At 56.4% G+C, this 23,736-nt stretch overlaps 1 protein-coding gene across 2 annotated transcripts in view; it reads right to left on the bottom strand.

The window, feature by feature from the left end:
* Positions 1-4,272: 4,272 nt before the first annotated feature.
* The window catches only part of SPIRE2 (spire type actin nucleation factor 2), a 48,774-nt gene continuing 29,310 nt past the window's right edge, over positions 4,273-23,736 (bottom strand). The window contains exons 6-15 of one of the 2 annotated variants that reach the window (XM_030582085.1): positions 22,222-22,308; positions 20,647-20,770; positions 19,663-19,832; positions 15,410-15,623; positions 14,258-14,400; positions 12,137-12,271; positions 11,907-11,974; positions 11,782-11,809; positions 10,637-10,752; positions 4,273-7,883 (exon numbers count right to left, since the gene is read on the bottom strand). In XM_030582085.1, the coding sequence (XP_030437945.1) occupies positions 7,670-7,883; positions 10,637-10,752; positions 11,782-11,809; positions 11,907-11,974; positions 12,137-12,271; positions 14,258-14,400; positions 15,410-15,623; positions 19,663-19,832; positions 20,647-20,770; positions 22,222-22,308 (1,299 nt within the window). In that variant the 3' untranslated portion in view covers positions 4,273-7,669. The remainder of the gene's footprint in view (positions 7,884-10,636; positions 10,753-11,781; positions 11,810-11,906; positions 11,975-12,136; positions 12,272-14,257; positions 14,401-15,409; positions 15,624-19,662; positions 19,833-20,646; positions 20,771-22,221; positions 22,309-23,736) is intronic. The other variant, XM_030582086.1, reaches the window with a different exon arrangement.

Genomic DNA, 23,736 nt, shown 5'->3' with positions numbered 1-23,736 from the left:
GGTGGCATTTTGCAGCCCTCGGTGGCAATTCGGCGGCGGGGGGTCCTTCTGCGCTCCGGGTCTTTGGTGACAATTTGGTGGCAGGTCATTCACTCACTCTGGGACCCGGCGCTGAAGTGCCCGGAAGACTGGGAGCGCGGAAGGACCCCCCCGGCGCCAAATTGCCGCCGACCGGGAGAGCAGAAGGACCCCTGCCTAGGGTGCCAAAAACTCTGGCGCCGCTCTTGCCCTACCCCCTTCTACTCCCTCCCCCCTTCTCTAGGCCAGGGACTCTCGATTCTAGTACAGGAACTAGCACAATGCGGTGTCACTCATGGGCCTTAGGCACTACCATCAAAACATGATTCTAGAAATAATAATATGCTGTTCTCCTATTGCATCATTCCCAGGCCCCTCCACTCCAGCCCTGAACACCCACTTCTCCCATGGACGTCTCCATGCTGCCTCCTGCCTGGAGCGGAGCATGCTGCCTGACCTCATCCCCAGCAGCGTCATCCTCCTGTTTAAATCCCACCTCCGCAGGATCCACTGCTGCCAGGAGGCTCACAAACCAAGTGCTGCTGGCCAGGCTGTAGGGCAGGGGGCAGCGCTGGTCAGGAACCAAAATGCTCTGGAACCAAAATGTCAAGGTCACTGTTAGCCCATGTGATCATCTCTCCTCATCCTCCCTCCCTGCGACCCTCAATTTGCTTTCGTTTGTTGCATCTTGTTTCCATTTAGATTGTAAACTTATGGGGCAGGAACCAGGTTTTCCTGTTTGTGCAGCACTCAGCAGTGGGGCCCTGATCCCATTAAGGCCTCCGCATGGCTGCAGTGCAATCACAGTAATTGTCTGGGGTGCTCCGCTGCCTGGGGAGGAATGGCCACTGTGGGCCCTACCTATGATACATACCCACGTACACTGGCCAAACTGGACAGTCTCTACGTAAAAGAATAAATGGACACAAATCAAACGTCAAGAATTATAACATTCAACAACCAGTCAAAGAACACTTAGGCCTCCCTGGTCACTGAATTACAGACCTAAAAGTCACAATTATTCAACAAAAAACCCTTCAAAAACAGACTCCAACAAGAAACTGCAGAACTAGAATTAATTTGCAAACTGGACACCATTAAAATAGGCTTGAATAAAGACTCGGAGTGGATGAGTCATTACTAAAAACTATTTCCCCATGTTAATTTCCCCCTACTGTTACTCGCAGCTTCTTGTCAACTGTTTGAAATGAGCCATCCTGATTATCACTACAAAAGCTTTTTTTCCTCCTGCTAATAGCCCACCTTAATCAATTAATCTCATTAGAGTTGGTATGGCAACACCCATTTTTTCATGTTCTCTCTCTCTCTCTCTCTCTTCCTACTGTATTTTCCAGTCCATGCATCTGATGAAGTGGGCTGTAGCCGACAAAGGCTTATGCTCAAATAAATTTGTTAGTCTCTAAGGTGCCACGAAGACTCCTCATTGTTTTTCCATTAGAGGAGAGTAAATCTTTATTCCCTCCCCACTGCTGCCCCTCCTGCTGTTCGCTGGGCAGGCACAACAGGACTTAGCGTTCAGCTCCTAACAAGGTGGAACAGATTCTCCTGCATTGCATGTTATCAATAGCCACCATCCATCTGCCGTTTTCAAGAGCTGTCCCTTTATCCTTCGTACACACAGACACAAGACTCCTGTGCTACGCTGGCAGCATGCAGGGAATGGACAGTTTGTGCGGCTTACTGAGAGCTCTGGGGACTTGCAATACCCTCATCTGTGGCTCTAGTTCCTTCCCGTGCTCTGGGCTCTGTCTGGGTTCTCTCTGCCAGCTCCTCCCTCACTTCCAGAAATCAAGGGGCTGGCAGCACGTGAGCAAGTGACATTGTGGGAGACACACTGCTTGGATGGGGCTGTTCCCCCAGCCCAGTATGGGAGTGTGTGTTACTTCAGCCCGTGCAGATAGCACAGTGACGCTTGTGAGCCGAGGGAGTGCAGGGTTATGCAAACTAGTTTGACAGGGCTGGGGCAATGGGTGATCATGCATCTGAGAGCCACGTTTACACGTATGTTAATGAGACATGTTGGGGGGAGCGACACTGGCAAACGAAGGCTCACACGGATACGGCACCTGCTGCTCCGATGACAGAGGCCTTCCTGCTGCTGGGCTGTCACCCAGGTGCCTTTCTCCTGCACTGAAATTCATACACACACAAACAACGTGCCAGGTCCTGGGGCGGGGGGCACCAGCCTGCCCTGGTATGGAAAGTCTGTCCCCAGCCCCCCCACCGAGCTCACCATCTTGACGGGAGAAAGCCAGCCACAGCAGGAACAAGGCAATTCAGCAGGTCTGGAAAAGCCCCTTGCTGGGTTCCAGGGCCCACCGAGATGGCTGCAGCAGTAACCACAGCAGGACACTCGCTCTGCAAGCCGAAGGCTCCTGTACAAGGGGCCAAACTCAGTCGTAGCATGAGCAAGTGCAGCTCTCTTCTGGCTGAGTGTGGACTGAGACCTTTCTTCGATTGGGGGTTCTACGGGGCAGGGCTGTGTCACTCGACGTGTGCGTGTAGAGCCAGCACAATGGGGCTGCAGCCCGGACTGCGGCATCTGGCTGGCGCTCCAACACAAACACCTGAATACGTCTGAAACATGAATAAGAATTTAGGGACAAGGTGCTGAAAAAGTTCCTGAGGGAAAGCGCTCGCCTTCCTCTTCTCAATACAAGCCGAGCGCGGGCTGGCCCAAAGCTTGCTGCCCTGGATGTCTACTGCAGGGTCCTTTCCTCACAATCCCCCCGTCCCCATTTCATTGCTCTCGGTGGCTCGGTGCAGCTACTACTCCTGAGGACATTCTGCGCCAAAACATTTCAAATTCTGCGCACAATATTTTAAAATTCTGCAAGTTTTATTTGTCAGTAAACAAATGCAGAGGCTCCAGCATGGCAGTGGGGAGCACAGGCCAGTGACAGTTAGGAAAAAGTTCCTAACTGTCAGGGTGGTTAAACACTGGAATAAATTGCCTAGGGAGGTTGTGGAATCTCCATCGCTGGAGATATTTAAGAGTAGGTTAGATAAATGTCTATTAGGGATGGTCTAGACAGTATTTGGTCCTGCCATGAGGGCAGGGGACTGGACTCGATGACCTCTCGAGGTCCCTTCCAGTCCTAGAGTCTATGAGTCTATGAGTCTACGACTTGTGGAAGGTGGAAGATCACCCTGCAGCCCCCCCACACCCAGGACACAGACTCAGCAGTGAGGCTGCACCCAACCCTGACACAGCACAAGGCCTGGGCTTGCCCCAGAAACACCCTGGGGCAGCCAGCTCAATCAAGCAGGATCCAAGTGTGAAGGGGCTCAGTGTGGGGGGGATCCAGGTGTGTGGTGAAAGAATTCTGTGGGAAAATCTGGGTACAGGCAGCTAAGTGGGGGGTCTAGGTGTGGGGGGATCTGGACGCACAGAGGCTTGTTGGGGTTGGAGGTTCCAGGTGCAGCAGCAATTGGACTCTGCAGGGGCTTCCAGGTGAAGGTGGTTGGGGCTCAGCAGAGGGGTCTGGGTGTGGGGGGCTCAGGGTGGGGGTTTGAGTGTATGGAGCTCAGTGTGGGGTGATCTGGAGGCAGGAGGTCTGGGTGCAGGAGGGCTCCAGATGCAGGGGCAGAGGTTCAGTGGGGTGGGGTTTGGGTATGAAGGTTCTGAATGTACCCGGTGAGGCTTGGCAACGGTGTCTGGGTATGGGAGGTCCAGATGCACAGGAGTTGGGTGGATGGGGGAGCAGGTCCCCATACAGTGACCCCTACCCTACAGTTGAGGAGCGATGGGGGAAGGAAGCAGAGGAGGATGCTGACCTTCCTGCAGCGGGGGAGGTTTCTGGGGGTGGGTCTGCTTCCAGGGGAAGATTAAGTCCTGTCCTTTCCTGCCTCCAGCCCAGCCAGGACTAGCAGCTGATCCCAGCTCAATGTAGGAGCCACTGGCTGGGGTGTCCCCAGCCCCCTGGTGATTTACCTCTCTGCTGGCTGCTCTGGGGGCCTGAAACGATGTATCTGCTCTGCTAGGGACTGGTGCGTGACTGCTCTTGCAGCTTCCCTTTGTTTCCCTGTTAGAAAGTCATTTTTCTGTAGGAAAGCAAAGAAATCTGCGGGGAATATTAAGTCTGCGCACACACAGAGGCGCAAAAATTCCCCCAGGAGTAAGCTACAGCACTGTCTGGGTTGGCTCCCTCCACCCATAGCTACCTCGCCAGCTTCCCCACTTACCCAGCCCAGGAATCAGTATGTGCTGACAAAGCATCATGAAACAGCCACTGCAGCTCAAAATAGGGATTTATTAGTATGGGAGCAACCATATGTACAAGAGCAACCATGCCAGTCAAGGTGCACGTTATTTACAATGTACATTTCATCTGTACAGGATGGGCTGTGTACAAAACATTGGCTGATGGGTCAGCCATGGACAGGACACGTGGGCGGGGTCACCCTCATTCGCACACGCCTGTCAATGCTGACACGGGCAGGAGGATGAGTTATTGCAGACAGTGGGCAGGATGATAAGGCATTGTCGTTCTTATGTGTCAGCAGGGAGAAGCGAGTGGGGTGGCATCAACGCAGGCTAAGCTCAGAAACCAGTGCCCATGGGCAGCAGAGCACCACGGGTTTCTGCCAGGATGGTATCTCCAGCGTGGAGAGGGGCTGCGAGGTCGTGGAGTCTGCAGGAGTGTTCACCCTTGCTTCCCCTATCACACATTGTGCAGTTTCCCAGGGAGGATGAACCTTCCCCAAATGCTGCCAGCTCCCATCCAGGCCTGGTTTGCCAAAGCTCAGTTGCTTCATGCTGTATGCAGAGATCCACTGGCAATTATTTACTTGATTTATGAGCATGAGCCACTTGCTGGTCTGAGGCCTGATCTACAGTGCTAAGTTTTGCGGCAGCTGTGTTGGTTAGGAGTGTGAAAAGTCACTCTCCCACCTGACCTCGTTAGGCTGCTTAAGGCCCCAGTGTAGACAGTCATACCAGCAAAAGGGGGCGTTTGGCCAGCACAGCTGTTTGGTTTGGGGAACTGGTATGAACTATACCACCAAAGCACTCGTTCAAGCTACATCCCCACTAGAAGGGTTTGCAAGTGTAACCAGCAAACCTTTTCTAGTGTAGACAAAGCCTGAGTGTCTAACTGGCCGCCTGCAGGCACAAAACCCAATCTGCCCAGGTAGTCAGCCTGTGTGAAAGTGCAAAGCAGGTGCTCCATGGCATTGGCCCATGTTTCTGAGCTACTGAAAATCAGGCCCTGCCCCTGGACTTGTCTGGGCATATTAGACATGTGTAGTTTGCATCTCCCTGTGTCACACGTCACAAGACACAACACACCCAAGTGGTGGAACACAAAAGGCTAGTAGCACATTGTGGAACAGTCCCGTTAGTTCACACGGCTTGGGTGCTTTACCTGAAGCACAGCACGTGGGCAGGCACAGTCTGTGGGGAGACAGTGCGCCCAGTACGCTGGACACCCGCCCACTGAGGAAACCTGATACAGGAGCATGATTTTGTTTGGCCCAGTTCCCCAGGCCTCTCTTGGCCCTGGGCAGGGAGGAGGGCATGGTGTCCCTCAGCCTCCACAGGCCGGCGACTTCGCACAAAGGATGCTCTAGACAAATACATTCTGTAGGCACAAACAGCAGCCGTGGCTGGTGACCCAGCCAGGCCTCCTCAGTGCAGGCCACGATGGCGAAGCAGCTGACGATGGAGCCTAGAGGAGGCCAGCTGGACTCCTCGGGGCTCCAGGCACTTACTTCTTGGCCAGGGGGGATGCTGAGCCACATCTGGGTGCACTAAGATGGGAGAGAGCACAGACCTGTGCCCATGGTCAGGCTTTCTCCAGGGCTTCCCTGTTGTTCTGTGACTAGTCTGGTTCAGGGCCCAGACCACATAACCCAAATGAGCCTTGGAAAGGCCAGGAGATGCCTGGAGCCAGAGGAGTGGGGCTGGCAGTCTTTGGCAATCTCCTCTACCTCCAGTGAAGCAGGCGTTGGGCAGGAGCCTTTGCTCCTCATCGCTGGACTCCTTACTCAGAGCGCAGCAGCCAGTCGGGCTCTGCCCGGGATGGAGAAAGGGCCCATGAATGTCGGGTATCCCATGGCTACCACGACAGCCCTGCCGCCTGGCCACTTCCCCAGGGATGATCCAGGGGGCAGGGGCCGAGGCTGGGGAATAAGAGATTTAGCACATGCTATGCCGGGCCCTGGCTGCCGTACACTCAGCCACGGCGAAGCCCCCGCACTGGGAACAGGCCGCCAGCCCAGCCCTGCCCGGAGCGAGCCCCCTGATGCCACACACAGCCTTGCAGCACAAAGACAAAGATATACTCAGAGCCGAGTGTCTGGTACAAAACCAGGGTCTGACTAAATACAGCCAGCGCCTGCTCCACCGCCAGGACACCAGGCAGCCAGAGCAGCGAAGGGAAAGGAGCAGTGGGGACAGGCAGACACTGGAGACCCCCATGATCCCAGCTCAACGATTGAGCTAGAAAGCAGCCATGAAAAGCCTCTGCTCTCAGCAATGGCAGGTGCAGGGGGTCTCCCCATGGGGAGCAGGAGGCCCCAGTCTGCTCCTCGGGGCAGGGCCATGCACCACCCTCACTGAACCTCACAAGGCTCAGCCCCCCCTCTGGCTCCCAGGACAGGCCTCGGGCCATCACAAGCACCATGCCCTGGATTCAAACCCAGGGCCTAAGACCCAGCCAGTGCTTCTAGCCAGCCCAGGTCCACCAGGTGCTTTCGGTGGGAACTAAGCCCCACCGGGGGCCTCCCAGCCCAGGCAGCCGTTGACACCAAGGGATGTGTTGGAAGGGAAAGGTGCCGGACTGGGTGGGCAGAGGAGGGCATCTACAGCCTGCGTCCCTGATCCCAGTGGCAGGGCTTTGGCCACATGGCAGAACCAGCACGTTGCCTTGTACTAGCCAGCAGCACACACTGGCCCAGGAGCCTCAGCCTAAGGCTAGGACTCCATTCCTTCCAGGCGAGTCAGAAGCAATGTAAACAGAAGAGTCTGAACAGTTCCTCCTCCAACATGTTTCTGGTCCCCACCTTCCAGACAGATCGCCCCAGCCTGCTCCGGGGCCCCGAGGAACCGGGTGGGAAGGAATGAAACATGCCAGGACCCGCTCCAACAGATCTGAGAGAAGCTGGGTCCTGCCCATCCTCAGCCAGAGCAAGGGATTGGGTCCTTCCGCTCTCCCATGGGGAGACACCGAGCTCGTGGGGTCCCGGCTGCGCAACACATGGCCTCAGACACTCGCCGCAGTCTGTGAGTCCCGCTGGCTGATGTGCCATCTCGCTGGTCACTAATGTCTATAAATATAGAGCTGTATACAGATTATCTACGTACACACACACACCTCCACTAGCAGGGCATCGCAATGGAGGCCAAAGAGCGGCACGAGCGGTCAGGCTGGGGGTAAGCAGCGGTGTCTGCAGCACGCCAGGGAAGGATGGGGGCAATCTTTAGGCAGCAGGGTCATCTGGAAGCCATCTTGGTTTGGTTCTTACGCACGAATGTTGGTGGGGGTGGGAGGTGATGCCCAGAGAGTCCCAGCTCTTTGGAGAGCCAATTTCTGCAAAGGTGCTAACACTGTGGAGTTGCTTGTGAGCCTGGCTCCTGATGCCTGTGAAGCTGCCGGGGCCAGGCCTGGCGGGGCGGCAGTGGAGTCCTTCACTGGGGTTTGGCGATGTGGGTGGGCTGGATGTAGAGGGATTGTGTCTTCCTGCCCTTGCGCGGCGTGGCGTTCAGGATGTCCATGCTCTTCCGGCTTGAGCTGATGACCTCGGTCACGAAGCTGGTGCAGTCACTGCAGATGTCCTTCAAGATGGAGCCGTGGGCATAGATGTGGGGGAACTCCTCTTCCACCCTCCGCCAGTGCAGGGAGCTGCAAGACACAACCATGAGAAGCAGCCGTCCACTTGGAAATACCTCTCTGCTCCGTGCAAGGACCCAAAGCCCCCCCAGCCCAGGGGACTGTCAAGCCTGTGATTTGCATTCTCCAGTGCTGGGGATGACGCCCTCTTGTAGCCTTGCCAGAGATCAGCCACAGAGAGAGAAAGGGGCAGGAGGAGAGGACAGAACTCTGTGGGCCACATGCTACTCCTGTGGCCATTCTGCGCCAAAACATTAAAAATTCTGCACCAACAAATTAAAAATTCTGCACACAATATTTTAAAATTCTGCAAATTTGATTTGTCAAATAAGTGTGGAGGCTCCAGCATGGCAGTGGAGAGCACAGGCCACTGGCTGCACAGAGGTGGGAGATCACTGTGTAGCTCCTCCCCAGGATGCAGCGATGCTGCTGCACCCAACGCTGACACAGCGCAAGGACCGGGTCTGCCTCAGAAACCCTCCAGGGCTCTGCCCCTCTGTGCAAGGTGCACCACGTGTGGACAGGCAGGCTCAGGAAGGCAGGATCCAAGTGTGGAGGGGTTCAATGTGGGGGGGATCCAGGTGTGGGTTGAGAGGGTTCTGTGTGGGGCAATCTGGGTGTGGGTGACTCAGTGGGGGATCCAGGTGCAGGAGGGATCTGGATATACAGGGGCTTGTTGTTGATTCTGGGTGCAATAGTAATGCGAATCTGCAGGGGGTCCAAGTGAAGGTGGTTGGGGCTCAGCAGAAGGGGTCTGGGTATAAGGGACTCATGGGGGGGTCCAGACGCTGGGGGAGTGAGGCTCAGTGGGATGGGGATCCACGTGCAGCTGTCTGGGGTTCAGTGGGGTGGGGGTGCAGGTGGCTCTGCGGGGTTGTCCAGGTGCAGGGGGAGTGGGGCTCATCGGGGGGATTCTGAATGCAGGAGGAAAGTGAGGATTGGTGGGAGAGTCTGGGCATGAGGGGGTCTGGATGCACAGGGGTTGGGCAGATGGGGGAGCAGCTCCCTGTACAGGGATCCCTACCCCTGCAGCTGAGGAGTGATGGGTGCAGGAAGCTGGGGAGGGAGGAAAGAGTTTGCAGAGTTTCCTGCAGCTGGGGGAGAAATCTGGGGGTGGGTCTGAACCAGCCCTGGATGCCGTGCAGGGGAAGTAATGTCCCGTCCTCCCCAGCCCAGCCAGGATTAGCAGCTGAGCCTGGCACATGGTAGGGAGCAGGATCTTCCCCAGTCCCACTTCCTACCCCACTGTGATTTACCTCTCTGCTGGCTGCCCTGGGCACCCAAAACATACTGCTGGGGAGGGTCACATGACTGGTCTTGTGGTTTCCCTTTGCTTCCCCGTCACAAAGTCATTTTTCTGCAGGGAAGCAGAGAAATTTGCAGGGGACACATATTCTGCATATGCGCAGTGGCGCAGAACTCCCCCAGGAGTAACATGTAAGGGAAGTTGGAGATGGGTCCATCAAATCAGACTGCACAGGAACAGCCACAGAGGTAGGATGAAAACCAGGAGGGCTCGGAGCCATCACGGCACACAGGAGCGTAAAGCATCCTAGAGGTCTAGGAAGTATGGCATGGAATACAGCCCTTGGACTTAGCCAGGAGTTGGTGGCTGGAGATGTTGGTGGGAGCGGGTTTGATGGAGTGGAGAAGCTGCAGCTGGACTAGAGGGTCCAGGAAAGAGCTAGAGGAGAGATTGAAGGCAATGGCTGTAGCCAGCAGGATCACTGAGCCTGGAGGGGATGGAGAGGGGGGTGGGTTTGATAAGGGAGGAGACCAGAGCATGTCTGCTTTATGGGGGAGGAGCCTGAACAGTGGTGGGCCTTGACAGGTTGGAGATCATGGAAGGGTGGGTTGGAGATGCAGCGAGTGACACTGCAAGGGGTGAGGCGGGAGCTCAGCTCTTGAGAGATGAGAGGGAACAGCAACTGGCGAGTCCAGGGCAGGCAGCAGCCAACCCAGGGCGGAAGGTCACACTAGGAGGTGAGAGTCAGGGGTGCTCAGGGATTTACTGTTAGGGAGCGAAGTTGCCAAGGAAGGCTCGGGGGCTGTGAGGGAAGGCAGAAGGGGGCCAGGTGTCGAAGTCAGAGAGGAAGCCTGCCCAAGGAGGGGTCAGGAAGATGGTAGGGGACAGCTGCACAGCAGAGAAGGCACCAGCACAGGGCATGGCTGTGTTGGGAGGAGAGGTGACGATGGTGCTCCCCACTCTGGTTTGTTTTGTGCCCTGCCCGGGGTGCACGGAGCTCTGCAACCAACCCAATGCTCTGCACAGGAACCGCCAGGAAACAAAGAGCTGGGTCTGGCTGGAGACGGGCCAGTCCAATACACCCCACCTCTACCAAAGGGCCATTTTCAGACATCTGTGGGATCTGGAGAGGGATGCCCGGCTCTCTAGGGCCTGCGGTGCCCATCAGCCTAGCAACATAGGGGAAAGACTAATGGTTCGCTTTGTCCCAGTCCACCCTGTCCCCCACCCCACCCCGCCGCCAGCAGGGAATGCACCACGGCTTTAGCACTGGATGCTGCTAGCATGGACACTTACAACACCCAGGGGCCTGATCCTGCATTCCTCACATCCCCCATGGCTTCAGCCAATGCAGCCTCAGGCCTCTAGGTCACCCTGCCTCTGTCTCTGCTGATATCTGGCCCCTTGTCCTGTGGCTCCAGATCCCGGGGCCAGGTGCCAGCAGCGGGAAGGCTGTGCTGGAGAGGCCACACACCTCCTGTACTGGATGGGGCGGCAGGAAGCACTGGGGGGAACTTACTTGAAGGCGTCTCTCCTCCTCAGCAGCAGAGCTTTGGCATTCAGAGATCCGGGGAGGTTCTCGAAGCCCAGGGCGTAGACGGGAATATGAGCAAGCTTCTTTGAAGGCATCTTAATCTGCAGGAGAAGCAGCAGAGGTCAGTGTCAGGTGGGCACCTGGGCTCTTTCTGAGCTACTGCCATGGCCACCGGCCGTCCAGCAAAGCTGCACCAACACGTATGTCCTTTCCTGTGCCTGACACAGCTAAGTGACACAGGGAAAAGGGGCAAGTTCCCCAGGCCAGAGGTAGCCACAAAAGCGAGCCAGCTTGAAGCCCAAGTCCTGTGTTTCCCCCAGAGGATGAGATCACGGCTCACCTATGCTGGGTGACTTACGCAGGGATTGGGCCACGTTCTGTGCCAGCTTGTGCTCAAGGAGGGACCGCAACGTGCTTAGCACAGCTCCCCAGCACTGAGCTCACAACAACCACAGCATCACTCCAAGCAAATGCTGTCCCACAGGCCTCAGCTCCCCCGACGGAGGGTCCCCTGCGTCCACGTCATTTCTGACCAGGCCACTTCTTGCAGCAGAGGTGGGGAGTGGTGGCCTGAAGGTTACTGTCCCCCCTTACAAGTCAGTTAAATGCAGGAGCGTTGTAACAGTTTGTACAGGGTGGTGCTGAGAGCAACTGAACAAAATGAAACCCCGTGGATGATGGAAACCACTTCAAGCAAGGGGGTGCAGCACCCCAGGTTAAATATGAGAGGCCACAAAGAATCATCCCCCTGACTCTTTCCACTGCGCTATGGCCAGTGTCCTACATGGTGGGGTGACCATGGTGGCCAGGAGTTAGCTAAGCAGGGGCCCCAAAAATGCTACAGTGCTGCCAGCCCACAGCCAGCTCAGCACTGCATCTCCTCAGCACAGTGGGTACATTCACATGCCCACTGCGGGGCTTCCAGGGCCCACCCCATCACCATCCCACCGGCACACTGCACTCTGAGATCACTGCCGGACCTGCTACTTTAGGGGAGGGGAGAGGGGGGAACACAGTGTCCAAAAATGAGACAAGGTGCGGGCGCCCACGGAGTTAAGTGGCAGGAGGCCCCAGACAATGGGCACAATGCGGATGGTTCTCTTGGGACTGATTCATGAAGCGTCTCTTACCTTGAGGCTGCAGGAGGTGCAGACGGATCTAAAAGCAGAGAGAGAATCCCAAGGGTGAGTATAGAACGTCATTCCCCTGCCCCCCATGCACCTGCCCCCCCCAAAGCAGGGGACCTTTCGCTCACCTCTTGCAGAAGAGACAGGCTGGGGGCCAAGAGAACAAAGGGAACTTTGTTCTGCAGCAGCAGCAGATCTGTAGGTGGAGAAGGGCCGAGGTAAACGGTCACGGTCTGTATGGGGTAGGATCCCTACACCCCAGGGACTGTCTGCTGCCCTTTCCGCACACGCTCACGCCCTAGACCCCAGGCAGTCGCTCACAGGGAGGCCATGGTGCCATCCCATCCCCTGCCCTCACCTTCCCCTTCTTCAGGCTGTTGTAGAGTTCCTTGTTTTGGAGGAATTTCTCCATTTCGGCCTTTACCAGCACCCTGCGCACGTCCATCATCTCCTCCACGGTCAGGGCCAGGCTCTCCACGGGGTGGCTGAACTCCTGTGTACGGAGAGGGGAAGGGCACTAAGTGGGGCGCAGTCCCGCCCCAGGGCCTGGCTGATCACTGCCCAGCCACAGCCTGAGCTGAGCCCCTTTAATGCACAGAGAGTGGGGGGGCGGCATTTCGGCGGGGAGCGAACTAACCCAGGATGTGTCCATGGCCCAAGTGCCCACCAGGACCCCGGAGGAGATGGCAAGAGAGACATGCAGCTGCTCACGCAGGCATGGAACAGAGACTGACAGGACAGCAGAAGGGACGAGCTCCCAGGCCCTGCCCCCTACGACTCCCCTGCATTTGTACCTGGCTGCATGAGGGCCCCACAGCCATGGCTGGGTTTGGATGGGGGGAAGCCCAAACTTGGCTCTCTTTATTTGTATCCTTTACTCTGTTATAGTGACTGTGGGGACCTGGGATCAGTCCTGTTCTGCAGCATCTCCTTCCCGCACCCCACCCAGAACTAAGTGCACTTCTATCCTGACCTACAGCACCCTGTTCATTCTGTCCTAGCCTTCCCCCCTCCAGCTCACTGATGCCCCTCAATCCCGACCCGCAGCCCCCACTACTCCAGCCCTGGCTTGCCCCACCCACGGCTCTGCTGATGCCCCTCAATCCTGACCCGCAGCCCTCATTACTCCAGCCCTGGCTTGCCTCACCCACGGCTCTGCTGATGCCCCTCAATCCCGACCCGCAGCCCCCACTACTCCAGCCCTGGCTTGCCCCACCCACGGCTCTGCTGATGCCCCTCAATCCTGACCCGCAGCCCCCACTACTCCAGCCCTGGCTTGCCCTACCCACAGCTCTGCTGATGCCCCTCAATCCCGACTCGCAGCCCCCACTACTCCAGCCCTGGCTTGCCCCACCCACGGCTCTGCTGATGCCCCTTAATCCCGACCCGCAGCCCCCCCTACTCCAGCCCTGGCTTGCCCCACCCACGGCTCTGCTGATGCCCCTCAATCCCGACCCGCAGCCCCCCCTACTCCAGCCCTGGCTTGCCCTACCCACGGCTCTGCTGATGCCCCTCAATCCCGACCCGCAGCCCCCACTACTCCAGCCCTGGCTTGCCCTACCCACGGCTCTGTGGATGCCCCTCAATCCCGACCCGCAGCCCCCACTACTCCAGCCCTGGCTTGCCCTACCCACGGCTCTGCTGATGCCCCTCAATCCCGACCCGCAGCCCCCACTACTCCAGCCCTGGCTTGCCCCACCCACGGCTCTGCTGATGCCCCTCAATCCCGATCCGCAGCCCCCACTACTCCAGCCCTGGCTTGCCCCACCCACGGCTCTGCTGATGCCCCTCAGTCCCGACCCGCAGCCCCCACTACTCCAGCCCTGGCTTGCCCCACCCACAGCTCTGCTGATGCCCCTCAATCCCGACCCGCAGCCCCCACTACTCCAGCCCTGGCTTGCCCTACCCACGGCTCTGCTGATGACCCTCAATCCCGACCCGCAGCCCCCACTACTCCAGCCCTGGCTTGCCCTACCCACGGCTCTGCTGATGCCCCTCAATCCCGACCCGCAGCCCCCACTACTCCAGCCCTGGCTTGCCCTACCCACGGCTCTGCTGATGCCCCTCAATCCCGACCTGCAGCCCTCTGCCGTTCCACTCCGAGCTTCGCCCTCCTTCAAGAATCTTGCTAGTGGAGACTAAGCTGCATCAGGCCAGAGCTCAGGGCAAACTGACCAACATGGTCCAATTCACTTCAGGGAGATCTGCCCTTGGCCCCAGGAGCCTGACCATCCTCTTTCACTCACAGGTGCCCCTCCACCAGCAGCAGCCTGAGCCTCTAGCCCACGAGCCCCTACGGCAACCCGGTGCCACGCAGGTGTGGACTGGCTGCCCCTGCCCCCAAGGGGAGCGACCGTTACTGAATCAGCAGTCAGCAGTTTTCTGGCTGTGAACAGGCGTCTCGCTGACATATGGGGGACTTGGTCAACACGGCTCAGGGCTCTAGCGCAGCTCGGACGCATGCAAATCGGACACTTACCAGCCACAGATGCTTGGAGTTGCTGTCAGGGGTGGAGCTGGAGCCGCTCTCTGACCTCTCCTCCACAGCCCCGAGGCAGCCGCAGTCGGACGTGAGTGGACCAACACTAGGCGGGATCTGGTGGTAACTGGCTGGGAACGAACCTGGAGGAGAATAACGCAGGCAGCCAGAGTCAGTCCTGCTGAGCTCTGCTCCTCCCTGAGCATCAGCCAAGTGGGAGGCTGGGAACCCTCCAGCCCGGGACCAGGACCAAGAGGGGCCCAGTGGGAAGGAGGCTGAACAAGGTCTGGCAGTGGCCAGCGTGGGGAATCAACTCCAACAACTGCACGTCTTGCTGGGATAGAGCTGGATGGGGGAGTGACACGGAACAGGGCCAGAGCCAAAGGCTGTGTGGACATGAGCTGTCCTCTAGCGGTGCAGAGCTTAGGGAGAAGAGGAGGCAGGGAGAACCCTGATGGTGGTTTTGGGGTGTCCTGCAGGGGCCCACTGCTGCACTACAACATCTACAGACAGCAGAAGACTCTGGGCTTTGCTAACCAGCAAAGGGTTCCACAGGTGTGGGAATGAATGGTTCAGGATTTACAGTGGCTCTACTCCTGGCCCCGCTTCCAGGGTTCCAGCTGCCGGCTCCGTGCCTGGGGTCCCAGCGGCCGGCTCTGTACCTGGGGCTCCCCACACATCCCCAGTTGTGGCCCCAGCATTGGTCCCCTTGCTGCATCCCCCCATCCTGCAGCCACAGCCCTGCGCCTGGCCCTGGCTCTAGGGTGCAGCGAGGGGCATGGACAGGGCAAGGGGGGGCACAGCTCCCCCACTATAAGAAGTGTTCCAGCACCACTGAAGGGTTCTGCACTGGGCAGCTCCTGGCAAACCAATATAAACAAGTGCTGGTCCCCAAACCCAGACTTTGTATGGAGCCTGGCACCCCGCTGCAAAGTCTCCTAAGGGGGGCCACACCTTCCATTAATGGGGGAGGGGGAATGGCGACCCGAACTGGGATTGCACCTGTGTCCCTTTTGCAGGTACAATCCCCAGTGCCTCTGGAGACAGCTGCTCTAGGCAGGTGCAGTTCCAGCGGGTGTGTGTGTGGGGGGGTAGACAGGGAGGCTGTATCAGCTGGGGAGGGGAAGGAAAGGGAAGGTAGGAGGAACTTGCCCTTGGTTTCCATGCTGATCCGTGCAGTATTCATGCTATCTGAGCGGGGTCTTGGCTCAGACTCCCGTGGTACCAGATACCCTGAATCGGGCTGGCTGGTGCCCCTCTCGCTCTGGAACTGGGCCAGGTCCTGTTCAGAGAAGGAGCGATCACGCTTCAGGGGGAGCCCTAAGCCAGGCTCCCTCCCCATCTCAGCGCTTGGAGACTCCTCCTCCTGCAAAGTCATACAGAGCAACATGAAAACGCAGGCCCTGGGCCAGGGACCTGCTGTAAAAGTGCCCCTGTCCTGCAGCTGCCAATGGGCAGCTTTCTGGAGTGCCAGGTCCCTGACTCAGCCTGGCTGCTGCCCTCTGCACCCACTGTGAGGCAGCGTCAACACCTTACTGTGCCCAGAGAGCCCATGGAGAGGGCATCTTGGGTGGTGCGATCCACCCCCGGGAAAATGGTACTGGAGAGATGACTGCACAGATCCCATCCATCACCAGGGCTGTCCCATCACTCACCATCAGCTGCTTCCTTATAGCCCTGTCTAGGTACAGTGAGCAAAAAGACAAATTGCTCAGAAAATGGAGCTCCCACTTTGTTATCACCATGGAGCGCCACTCTGTTACTGCCACGGAGCACCTCTCTGTTACCGCCACGGACCGCCCGCTCTGTTACTGCCTCGGACGCCCGCTCTGTTACTGCCATGGATGTCCACTCTGTTACGGCCACGGAGCACCCCTCTGTTACTGCCACGGAGCACCCTTCTGTTACTGCCACGGACGTCCGCTCTGTTACTGCCACGGACGCCCGCTCTGTTACTGCCACGGACGCCCGCTCTGTTACTGCCACGGACGCCCGCTCTGTTACCGCCACGGACCGCCCGCTCTGTTACTGCCTCGGAGGCCCGCTCTGTTACTGCCACGGAGCACCCCTCTGTTACTGCCACGGACCACCCGCTCTGTTACTGCCACGGAGCACTCCTCTGTTACTGCCACGGACCACCCGCTCTGTTACTGCCTCGGAGGCCCGCTCTGTTACTGCCACGGAGCACCCCTGTTACTGCCACGGACCGCCCGCTCTGTTACTGCCATGGACGTCCGCTCTGTTATTGCCACGGATGTCCGCTCTGTTATTGCCACGGACGCCCGCTCTGTTATTGCCACGGACGCCCGCTCTGTTACTGCCACGGAGCACCCCTCTGTTACTGCCACGGACCGCCTGCTCTGTTACTGCCACGGACCGCCCGCTCTGTTACTGCCATGAACGTCCGCTCTGTTACTGCCATGGACGTCCGCTCTGTTATTGCCACGGACGCCCGCTCTGTTACTGCCATGGACGCCTGCTCTGTTACTGCCACGGACGCCCGCTCTGTTACTGCCACGGACGTCCGCTCTGTTACTGCCACGGATGCCCACTCTGTTACTGCCACAGACGTCCGCTGTTACTGCCATGGAGAACCCCTCTGTTACTGCCACGGATGTCCGCTCTGTTACTGCCATGGACGTCCGCTCTGTTATTGCCACGGACGCCCGCTCTGTTACTGTCACGGACGCCCGCTCTGTTACTGTCACGGACGCCCGCTCGATTACTGCCACGGACATCCGCTCTGTTGCTGTCACAGATGCCCGCTCTGTTACTGCCACGGACGCCCGCTCTGTTACTGCCACGGACGCCCGCTCTGTTACTGCCACGGACACCTGCTCTGTTACTGCCACGGATGCCCACAGCAAGGACACAGAGAGCACAGAGCCACAGGGACGCAGGTTGCCTTACCAGAAATGTTACTACATCTTGGTAAAAAGAGCATCAAATCGCTGTCTGCTTTCATATCCTGTGTCATCCAACTGGACAGGATGCCTAAGCTATGGTGGAAAGCTAGGGTGAGAGCTCCACCAAAGCCAGGAAACCCCTTCCAGCTAGCTACCATCCTAGATCACTTCTGAGCCACATTTATAGACATCTGGAGTAACTAATTCTGGGAGAAGGATGCTCTGGGTGATGAGCAGGCAGGCTTCAGACCTAGCAGGAGCATTTGTAACTGAGCACATACCGGACCCAGAAGAATGGACTCCGTCAGGGATCTATCTGTTCTTGCTCCAACCTTTTTCATCGTATTTATGGATTATCTGCCTGCAACAATTTCAAGGTAATTCAAATATGCAGATGACATCTGCCTAATTTCAAGAGACAGAGACCACAAAAAGACTGAACTAACACACAGCAGCCGCCAGTGGCTATTGCAAGAAAAGGCGACTTAAGTATGTCAAAGACGGTGTGGTCTCATGCTTTTGTCTCCATCGCCTCAAGACGTCATGAGAACTCAACACTTTCTTGAATGGAGAATGACTAACACATGATCCAAAGCCTGTATATCTTGGAGTAACTCTACCCTTGCACAATCCACACACCGACCTACCAGGATCACCTCACCAAGGTAGCTCAGAAGATTAAGAGCAGAAATGTCCTCCTACATAAGCTTACATGCTCAACTTGCATTCTCAAACACCGCTAAGCTCCCACCTAGCTCTCTGCCGCTCAGCTGGAGAATTCTGTGTTTCAGTCTGGTTAAACTCTCCACCCACGATATACAACTGAATCAAGCCATGAGACCAACAGTAGCCAAGTGGCTTCCAGCCCTCTCTCATATTCCACCTCCCAGCACTTGTCAAAGACACATGGAAGCGCCTTGCCACCATCTCATCAGCAGAGCCACATTACCAACCACTTCTAAGGAGGAATGGGAACAAGGTGCTCCTCTATAGGAAACTCCTTCCTCCTCACTCAGCCTGGTGAGAGAGTGCCTGGCTTCAGGCTGCCACGCTGCCTCTGGGACAAGCTCCAGTTTCAGAGGAGGGTGGCGAGGGTGCGATAAATGGCCACACCTGGGGACTCAGGTACAGCCCTCTGTGATGCAGCTGAGGACACCACACACCTACTGAATGGCAGCTTCTCTTGCGCTGGCCTGTCAGAACTTTCCAGCCCCCACACTGCTGATGCCGAGGCTACTGACCCGCTATATGATGCCTACCTAAGCCCTTCTGATATTCTTTTCCTGTATTGACTTAGATCTCTCTCCTTTATCTCCTTACTTTGTATTTTGAACTTTTTGCCACTTTTCTTGTGCCACGACAACGCCAACACAAACCCTTTACTGGTCAGTCAGTCCAAGAAAGGAGGCAACTCAACAAAAGCCCCAGAGAGGCTGACAGCCTGATCTCCCACCCAGCTGGGAGCCTGGGGCCATGGCTTCATTTTTTTGAATAAAGAATTTAGTGCTGGCAAGACGCACTGGAGTTTCAGCCGTGCGGCCTCAGTGCAAGCTCCCACACCCCCTCCTGTCCAGCCAGCCGTGAGGTCTTCTGGGCTGACACTGCTAATGAGGCCAGCTCTGCTAGTTGTTCTTGTGGGATGGCCAGAGACTAACCAGCAGAAAGCAACAGCTTGTAATCCCTATTGTCCTGGGCTGGATTTGAACCGGTGACCTGGAAGTGAAAGGCATCACCCTCGGGAAGGGAGTATCCCTGTGAGGGATAGGCAGACGCCTGCAACTGGGCCAGCCTGGGGGGTAATGGAGGAGGCCCTGCCCCGCCCTAGAGATGGGCTATAGAAACAGGAAGAGGAGGTTGAGCAGAAGTCACGCAGGCAGCAGTGGGGCTGGTTTTTCCTCAGGCTCTGGGAAACCAGCTTACCCAAAGAGGGTCTGTGAACTTTAAGTTTGGGAGCTGACCCAGGGCCCTGTGGTGAAGGCCTCAGGAACTTTCTGCTGGCCTGAAGCTCTAGTAGAAGGCCACATGCTATTCATTAGTGTGTGTGGGGGGGCTTCTCCTTGCCTAGGGCTCTCCACGTGAACCCACTGCAGCCCCACTCGGGGGGAGCTAAGGCCGGGCATGCCCTCTGGGCTGCCAGGGGGCAGGCAGGGACTGCCCCCCTTTACCCTAAACAATTCCTGACCCTGGCCCAGCCAGTCATGCAGAGCCCTCTCTTGCTCCTGCCAAAGCCAACAGAAGAGCTCCTGACTACACGGGGGGACGGGCCGTGCCACTGACATCAAGAAGGGTCACGCAGCAGGCTTGAAGGTGAGCTCTGCCCAGAAAAGCGACACAGGGCACTTGGCTTTCAGATACAGAGCCCCTCTGCCATGCTGCTACGCTCATGTCAAGGGCTGTGTCTCCCTGCCAGCCATCCCCTCGCTGCCCCAGAAAATGACACCAATACCAGCAATCCTGAGCACCCTCCCACCAGTGACCACAGACAAAACCAGCGCTTACTTCAGAGATATTCATCTCCTCCATCTCAGCCAGCGTCGGAGCCTTGAGTAGAACCCTTGGCCGCAGGCGCTGGGCGGGGGTGCTTGAGTCGGGTACAGAGAGGTTGATGCAGGAGGTTGACTTCACGTCGCTGGAGCAGGCATTAAGGATGCAGGGCAGAGAACCAAAACCTGCAAGGCAGGGGAGGGGAGAGACTCACACAGGTGCTCAGGGCAGGGTAGGAGGATGGAGGGATGGCATCCACCTAGAGCGGTGGGCTTCCCTGTGGTCCAGGGATACCTTAGAGGAGGCTGCAGTTTCAAACGGTCCCCTGAGCCCATATGGGAGGGAAGTGAGTATGAAACCTCTTTGCATGGACAGAGCACAATGCAGGGAACTCCTCATCCCAGCCATGGGGCTGGGGGACAGGGCTGATGGGTACTAGCACCCCACACAAGACGTGGACTCATGCAGCAAACGAGGCCGGAGTGCTATGTCTCAGCAGGCAGCGGGAAGGAATTTACCTTTGGGGTAGAGCTGCCCGTCATGCCTTCCCCTCAAATTGGGGCAGTTGTGGCCTCTGAATTTCCTCACAAGCACAGAGCAGGCTGCACAGGGGCGGTGAGGGGGAGGAGCCGTGCACGCTGCATGGGGGAGAGGGGAGCTGAGCGGGTTAGGGGGCTAGTAAAGCTCTGGGAATGTCCTGGGTTCAAATCCTGCTGGCAGCCAGTGCTGGGGACTGTTAACCTGGTGTTTGTTTTTGTACAGAACATCTGGAATGGGTCATGTTTCAACAGCACCCTCTGGGGTTAGGGCTGGAGCCGCTCCCTGACAGCCTACAATTTCTCTTCGCCCGCAGAGCGCCCTGCATCCCCCCTCAGGACTCTCACAGATGAGCCAGCGTTTCGGGGACCCCACAAGTTCCACATGCTGAGGCAAGGCCAGGGGTGCTGGATGGCACCATGCAGCTACATGGCTCCCTGCTGGGGCGGGCTGGGACGGTACCTTTCTGACCCTGGTGCCGCATCTTGACTGGGCGAAGTTTTCTCTCTTGTTTGATTTCTTCCAGAATCTTCTCGTGGAGCGTTCTCTGCTTCGGGGGCATGGGGCGCAGCCGCCTCTCGGACGCCTGCAGTAGAGGCCGGAGCAGATGAGACAGGCCAGTTAGAACAAAGATGCTGCACTGGGCATCTGTGAACTCAGGCTGCCCAAACTTACCCAACCAAGGACGACCTGCCAGGAGCCCCATGGTAGCCCCTCACTTCCCTTACAGAGGTCACATGGCTGCCACTCCTGTTTTTACAAGCACAGCGTGGCCTGTGGAGGCAGAGCACTGTTGGCCTGAGACCTGCCGTCTCCCCAGGCTGCCTGTTCACGTTGGACAGGGGAGTAGCCACGACTGCGCTATCGCCCCATATAATGGGCTTGGCCCCTCCCCAGAAGCAGAGATCACAATGGGGCCCACAGAGAGCGCTGGGATTCTCGGTCCTAAAGCCGATGCTGCTGCCCCTGGAGCCAGCCATGCGGGCACAGTGTTACTCTAGGGGGAGGCTCCAGGGCTCTCCAGGTGAAGGAAGAGCACCACTAGCTCATGCCAGCAGGGTCCCAGCTGAGCCTCTCTCCGCAGCTCCAGCCAGCAGCAGGCAGGACCCTCACATCCGCTCCTCCTCACTAGGCAAGTGTCAGGAAAAGGGGAAAGTGCCCCTGGAAGTGGGCTCCCAGGACAAGCGGAGAAGAAAGCAGTCTCCAGTGCTGGGACACTGCGTGGGACACGGGCGTTGCGCTGGATTTGAGGGGAGTATATACCCCAGAATGTGATCAAGCTAATTGCAGCCATATTATCTGCACTCAGCCACTCTGAATTAATGAGCTAGAACACCACCTAGTTAAGGGTTAATGCGGTGACAGGCTTTCAGAAGCAAGGTCATAGCTACTGGCAGTTTTGCTAATCAGTGTGGGAGGAGGGAAGAAAAAGTAAATAACAGAGAGTGAAACAAAGATATGTGGCTGGACAGCCTTGAGTCTAGATGCCTCTGATAGTAAAAGTTTATTGAAAGTTAGGAAAAGTGATGACTTGGGTTATAATGACCCCTACTATGTGTTTAGCAGAAATTAGTTATAAAAAGTTCAGATAATACAGGGTATTTGGGAGCGTTAGGCCAGCACTGATCTGTCATTGATTACTCAATACCATCTCAGAATATAGGTAAATATCTGGGATGTTTTAAACCTATTGCTTATATCTCTGTGTGCTTAAATCTAATAACCAGCAGTGTTAGACAAAAGCACGCTGACCTGCATTTCTCCTTGGTCCGACAGAATTGCTGAGTTCCCGTTGATTTATTCCTTACACTGCCTGTTGGGGTTCTGATAACCCCGGGTAACAAGGGGACACTGGAGCAATGCACCTGACATTAGCAAATCCAAACAGTGCGACAGCCTCACCCTTCAGTAGGAAGGCTCTTTCACTGAGTCAGCGATTTAGAACCTGTTTCCTCCTGAGGATTCTCATGTGCCCCTGAGCACCTGGTCAGTCAGAAACCCACCACCCAGGCATTACATAGTTCACACGGACGTTACCTGTTTCAGTGGCGGCCGTGACCGTATAAAATCCAGAATGCGTTCATGGGCATCTTTCTTCACCCTGGGGGGGATGTCGCCGTCCACCTGGTGGGGGGTGGGATGGGCAGAGAGAGGAGGGAGAGTTAATGCCTAGGAAGGAGTGCTGCAGAAAGGGATCTGGGGGCCAGAGAGGCTCACAAGCTAAATATGAGTAACACGGTTGTAAGAAAAGCAGACATTGTTCTGGCATGTATTAGCAGGACACAAGAAGTCATTCTTCTGCTTTACTCCGTGCTGACTAGGCCTCAGCTGGAGTATTGTGTCCAGTTCTGGGTGCCACATTTCAAGAAAGATGTGGACAATATGAAGGAAGTCCAGAGAAGAGCAACAAAAATGATTAAAGGTCTAGAGAACATGAGCTGTGAGGGAAGATTGAAAAAACTGGGTTTGTTTAGTCTGGAAAAGAGAAGACTGAGAGGGGACATGGTAACAGTTTTCAAGTACAAAAAAGGTTGTTACAAGGAGAAGGAGAAAAATTGTTCTTTTTAACCTCTGAGGACAAGAAAAGCAGCAATGGACTTAAAATTGCAGCAAGGGCGGTTTAGGTTGGACATTAGGAAAAACTTCCTACCTGTCAGGGTGGTTAAGCACTGGAATAAATTGCCTAGGAAGGTTGTGGAATCTCCATGTTGGAGATTTTTAAGAGCAGGTTAGACAAACACCTGTCAGGGATGGTCTAGATAATACTTAGTCCTGCCTCAGTGCAGGGGACTGGACTAGATGACCTTGTGACACTGCACTCCATATTCTTCATGGGCTATTATGATATGGTTATAGCATATTATGATGTATTTTATGCATGATAAGTCATGTGAGGTGTCATTGGAAAAGTTATGATTTGCTGAATATCACTATCCTCTTTGTATGCATGTGTCATTTTTATCTGAAGTTATAAATACTAACTATGTATCTGTACTTCAAATCTAGTTACATGTGGGTAAGGCCCACTAGACAGGATGTATATCTGGTTGGGAAGGGCCTATTCAGGGCAATGAGTCATTAGGGAGAACAATAGGCCTTAGGAGAAGTTTATCTCCCACCTGGGGAGCCCTCCTGAGACAGGGGCGGCTCCAGGCACCAGCACGCCGGAGCTCATGCTCTGCCGGTCGCCGTGAGGGTGGCAGGCAGGTTGCCTTCGGCAGCATGCCTGTGGAGGGTCCGCTGGTCCCGCGGCTTTGGCAGACTGCCCACAGGCATGCCGCCGAATCCACGGGACCAGGGACCTCCTGCAGGCAAGCTGCCGAAGGCAGCCTGCCTGCCGTGCTTGGGGCGGCAAAATACCTAGAGCTGCCCCTGTCCCGAGAACACTCCAGACACCTGTGAGCAATGGCTGCTGTGACTCTACAAGGACATGTGACCCGGCCTCATGATGCTGGACTCCATCTTGGGATGTCAGTATTTTTCCACAGACTAGCCTAAGAACCAAGCTTTGGAACAAAGGGTTCCCGCCATATGCAAAAAGCTATATAAGGC

Source organism: Gopherus evgoodei, chromosome 12 (assembly GCF_007399415.2).
Source record: "Gopherus evgoodei ecotype Sinaloan lineage chromosome 12, rGopEvg1_v1.p, whole genome shotgun sequence".
NCBI classification, from domain to species: Eukaryota; Metazoa; Chordata; order Testudines; family Testudinidae; genus Gopherus; species Gopherus evgoodei.
The sequence above is the reverse complement of the archived record's forward strand: the minus strand, read 5'-3'. Positions and strand labels throughout refer to the sequence as shown.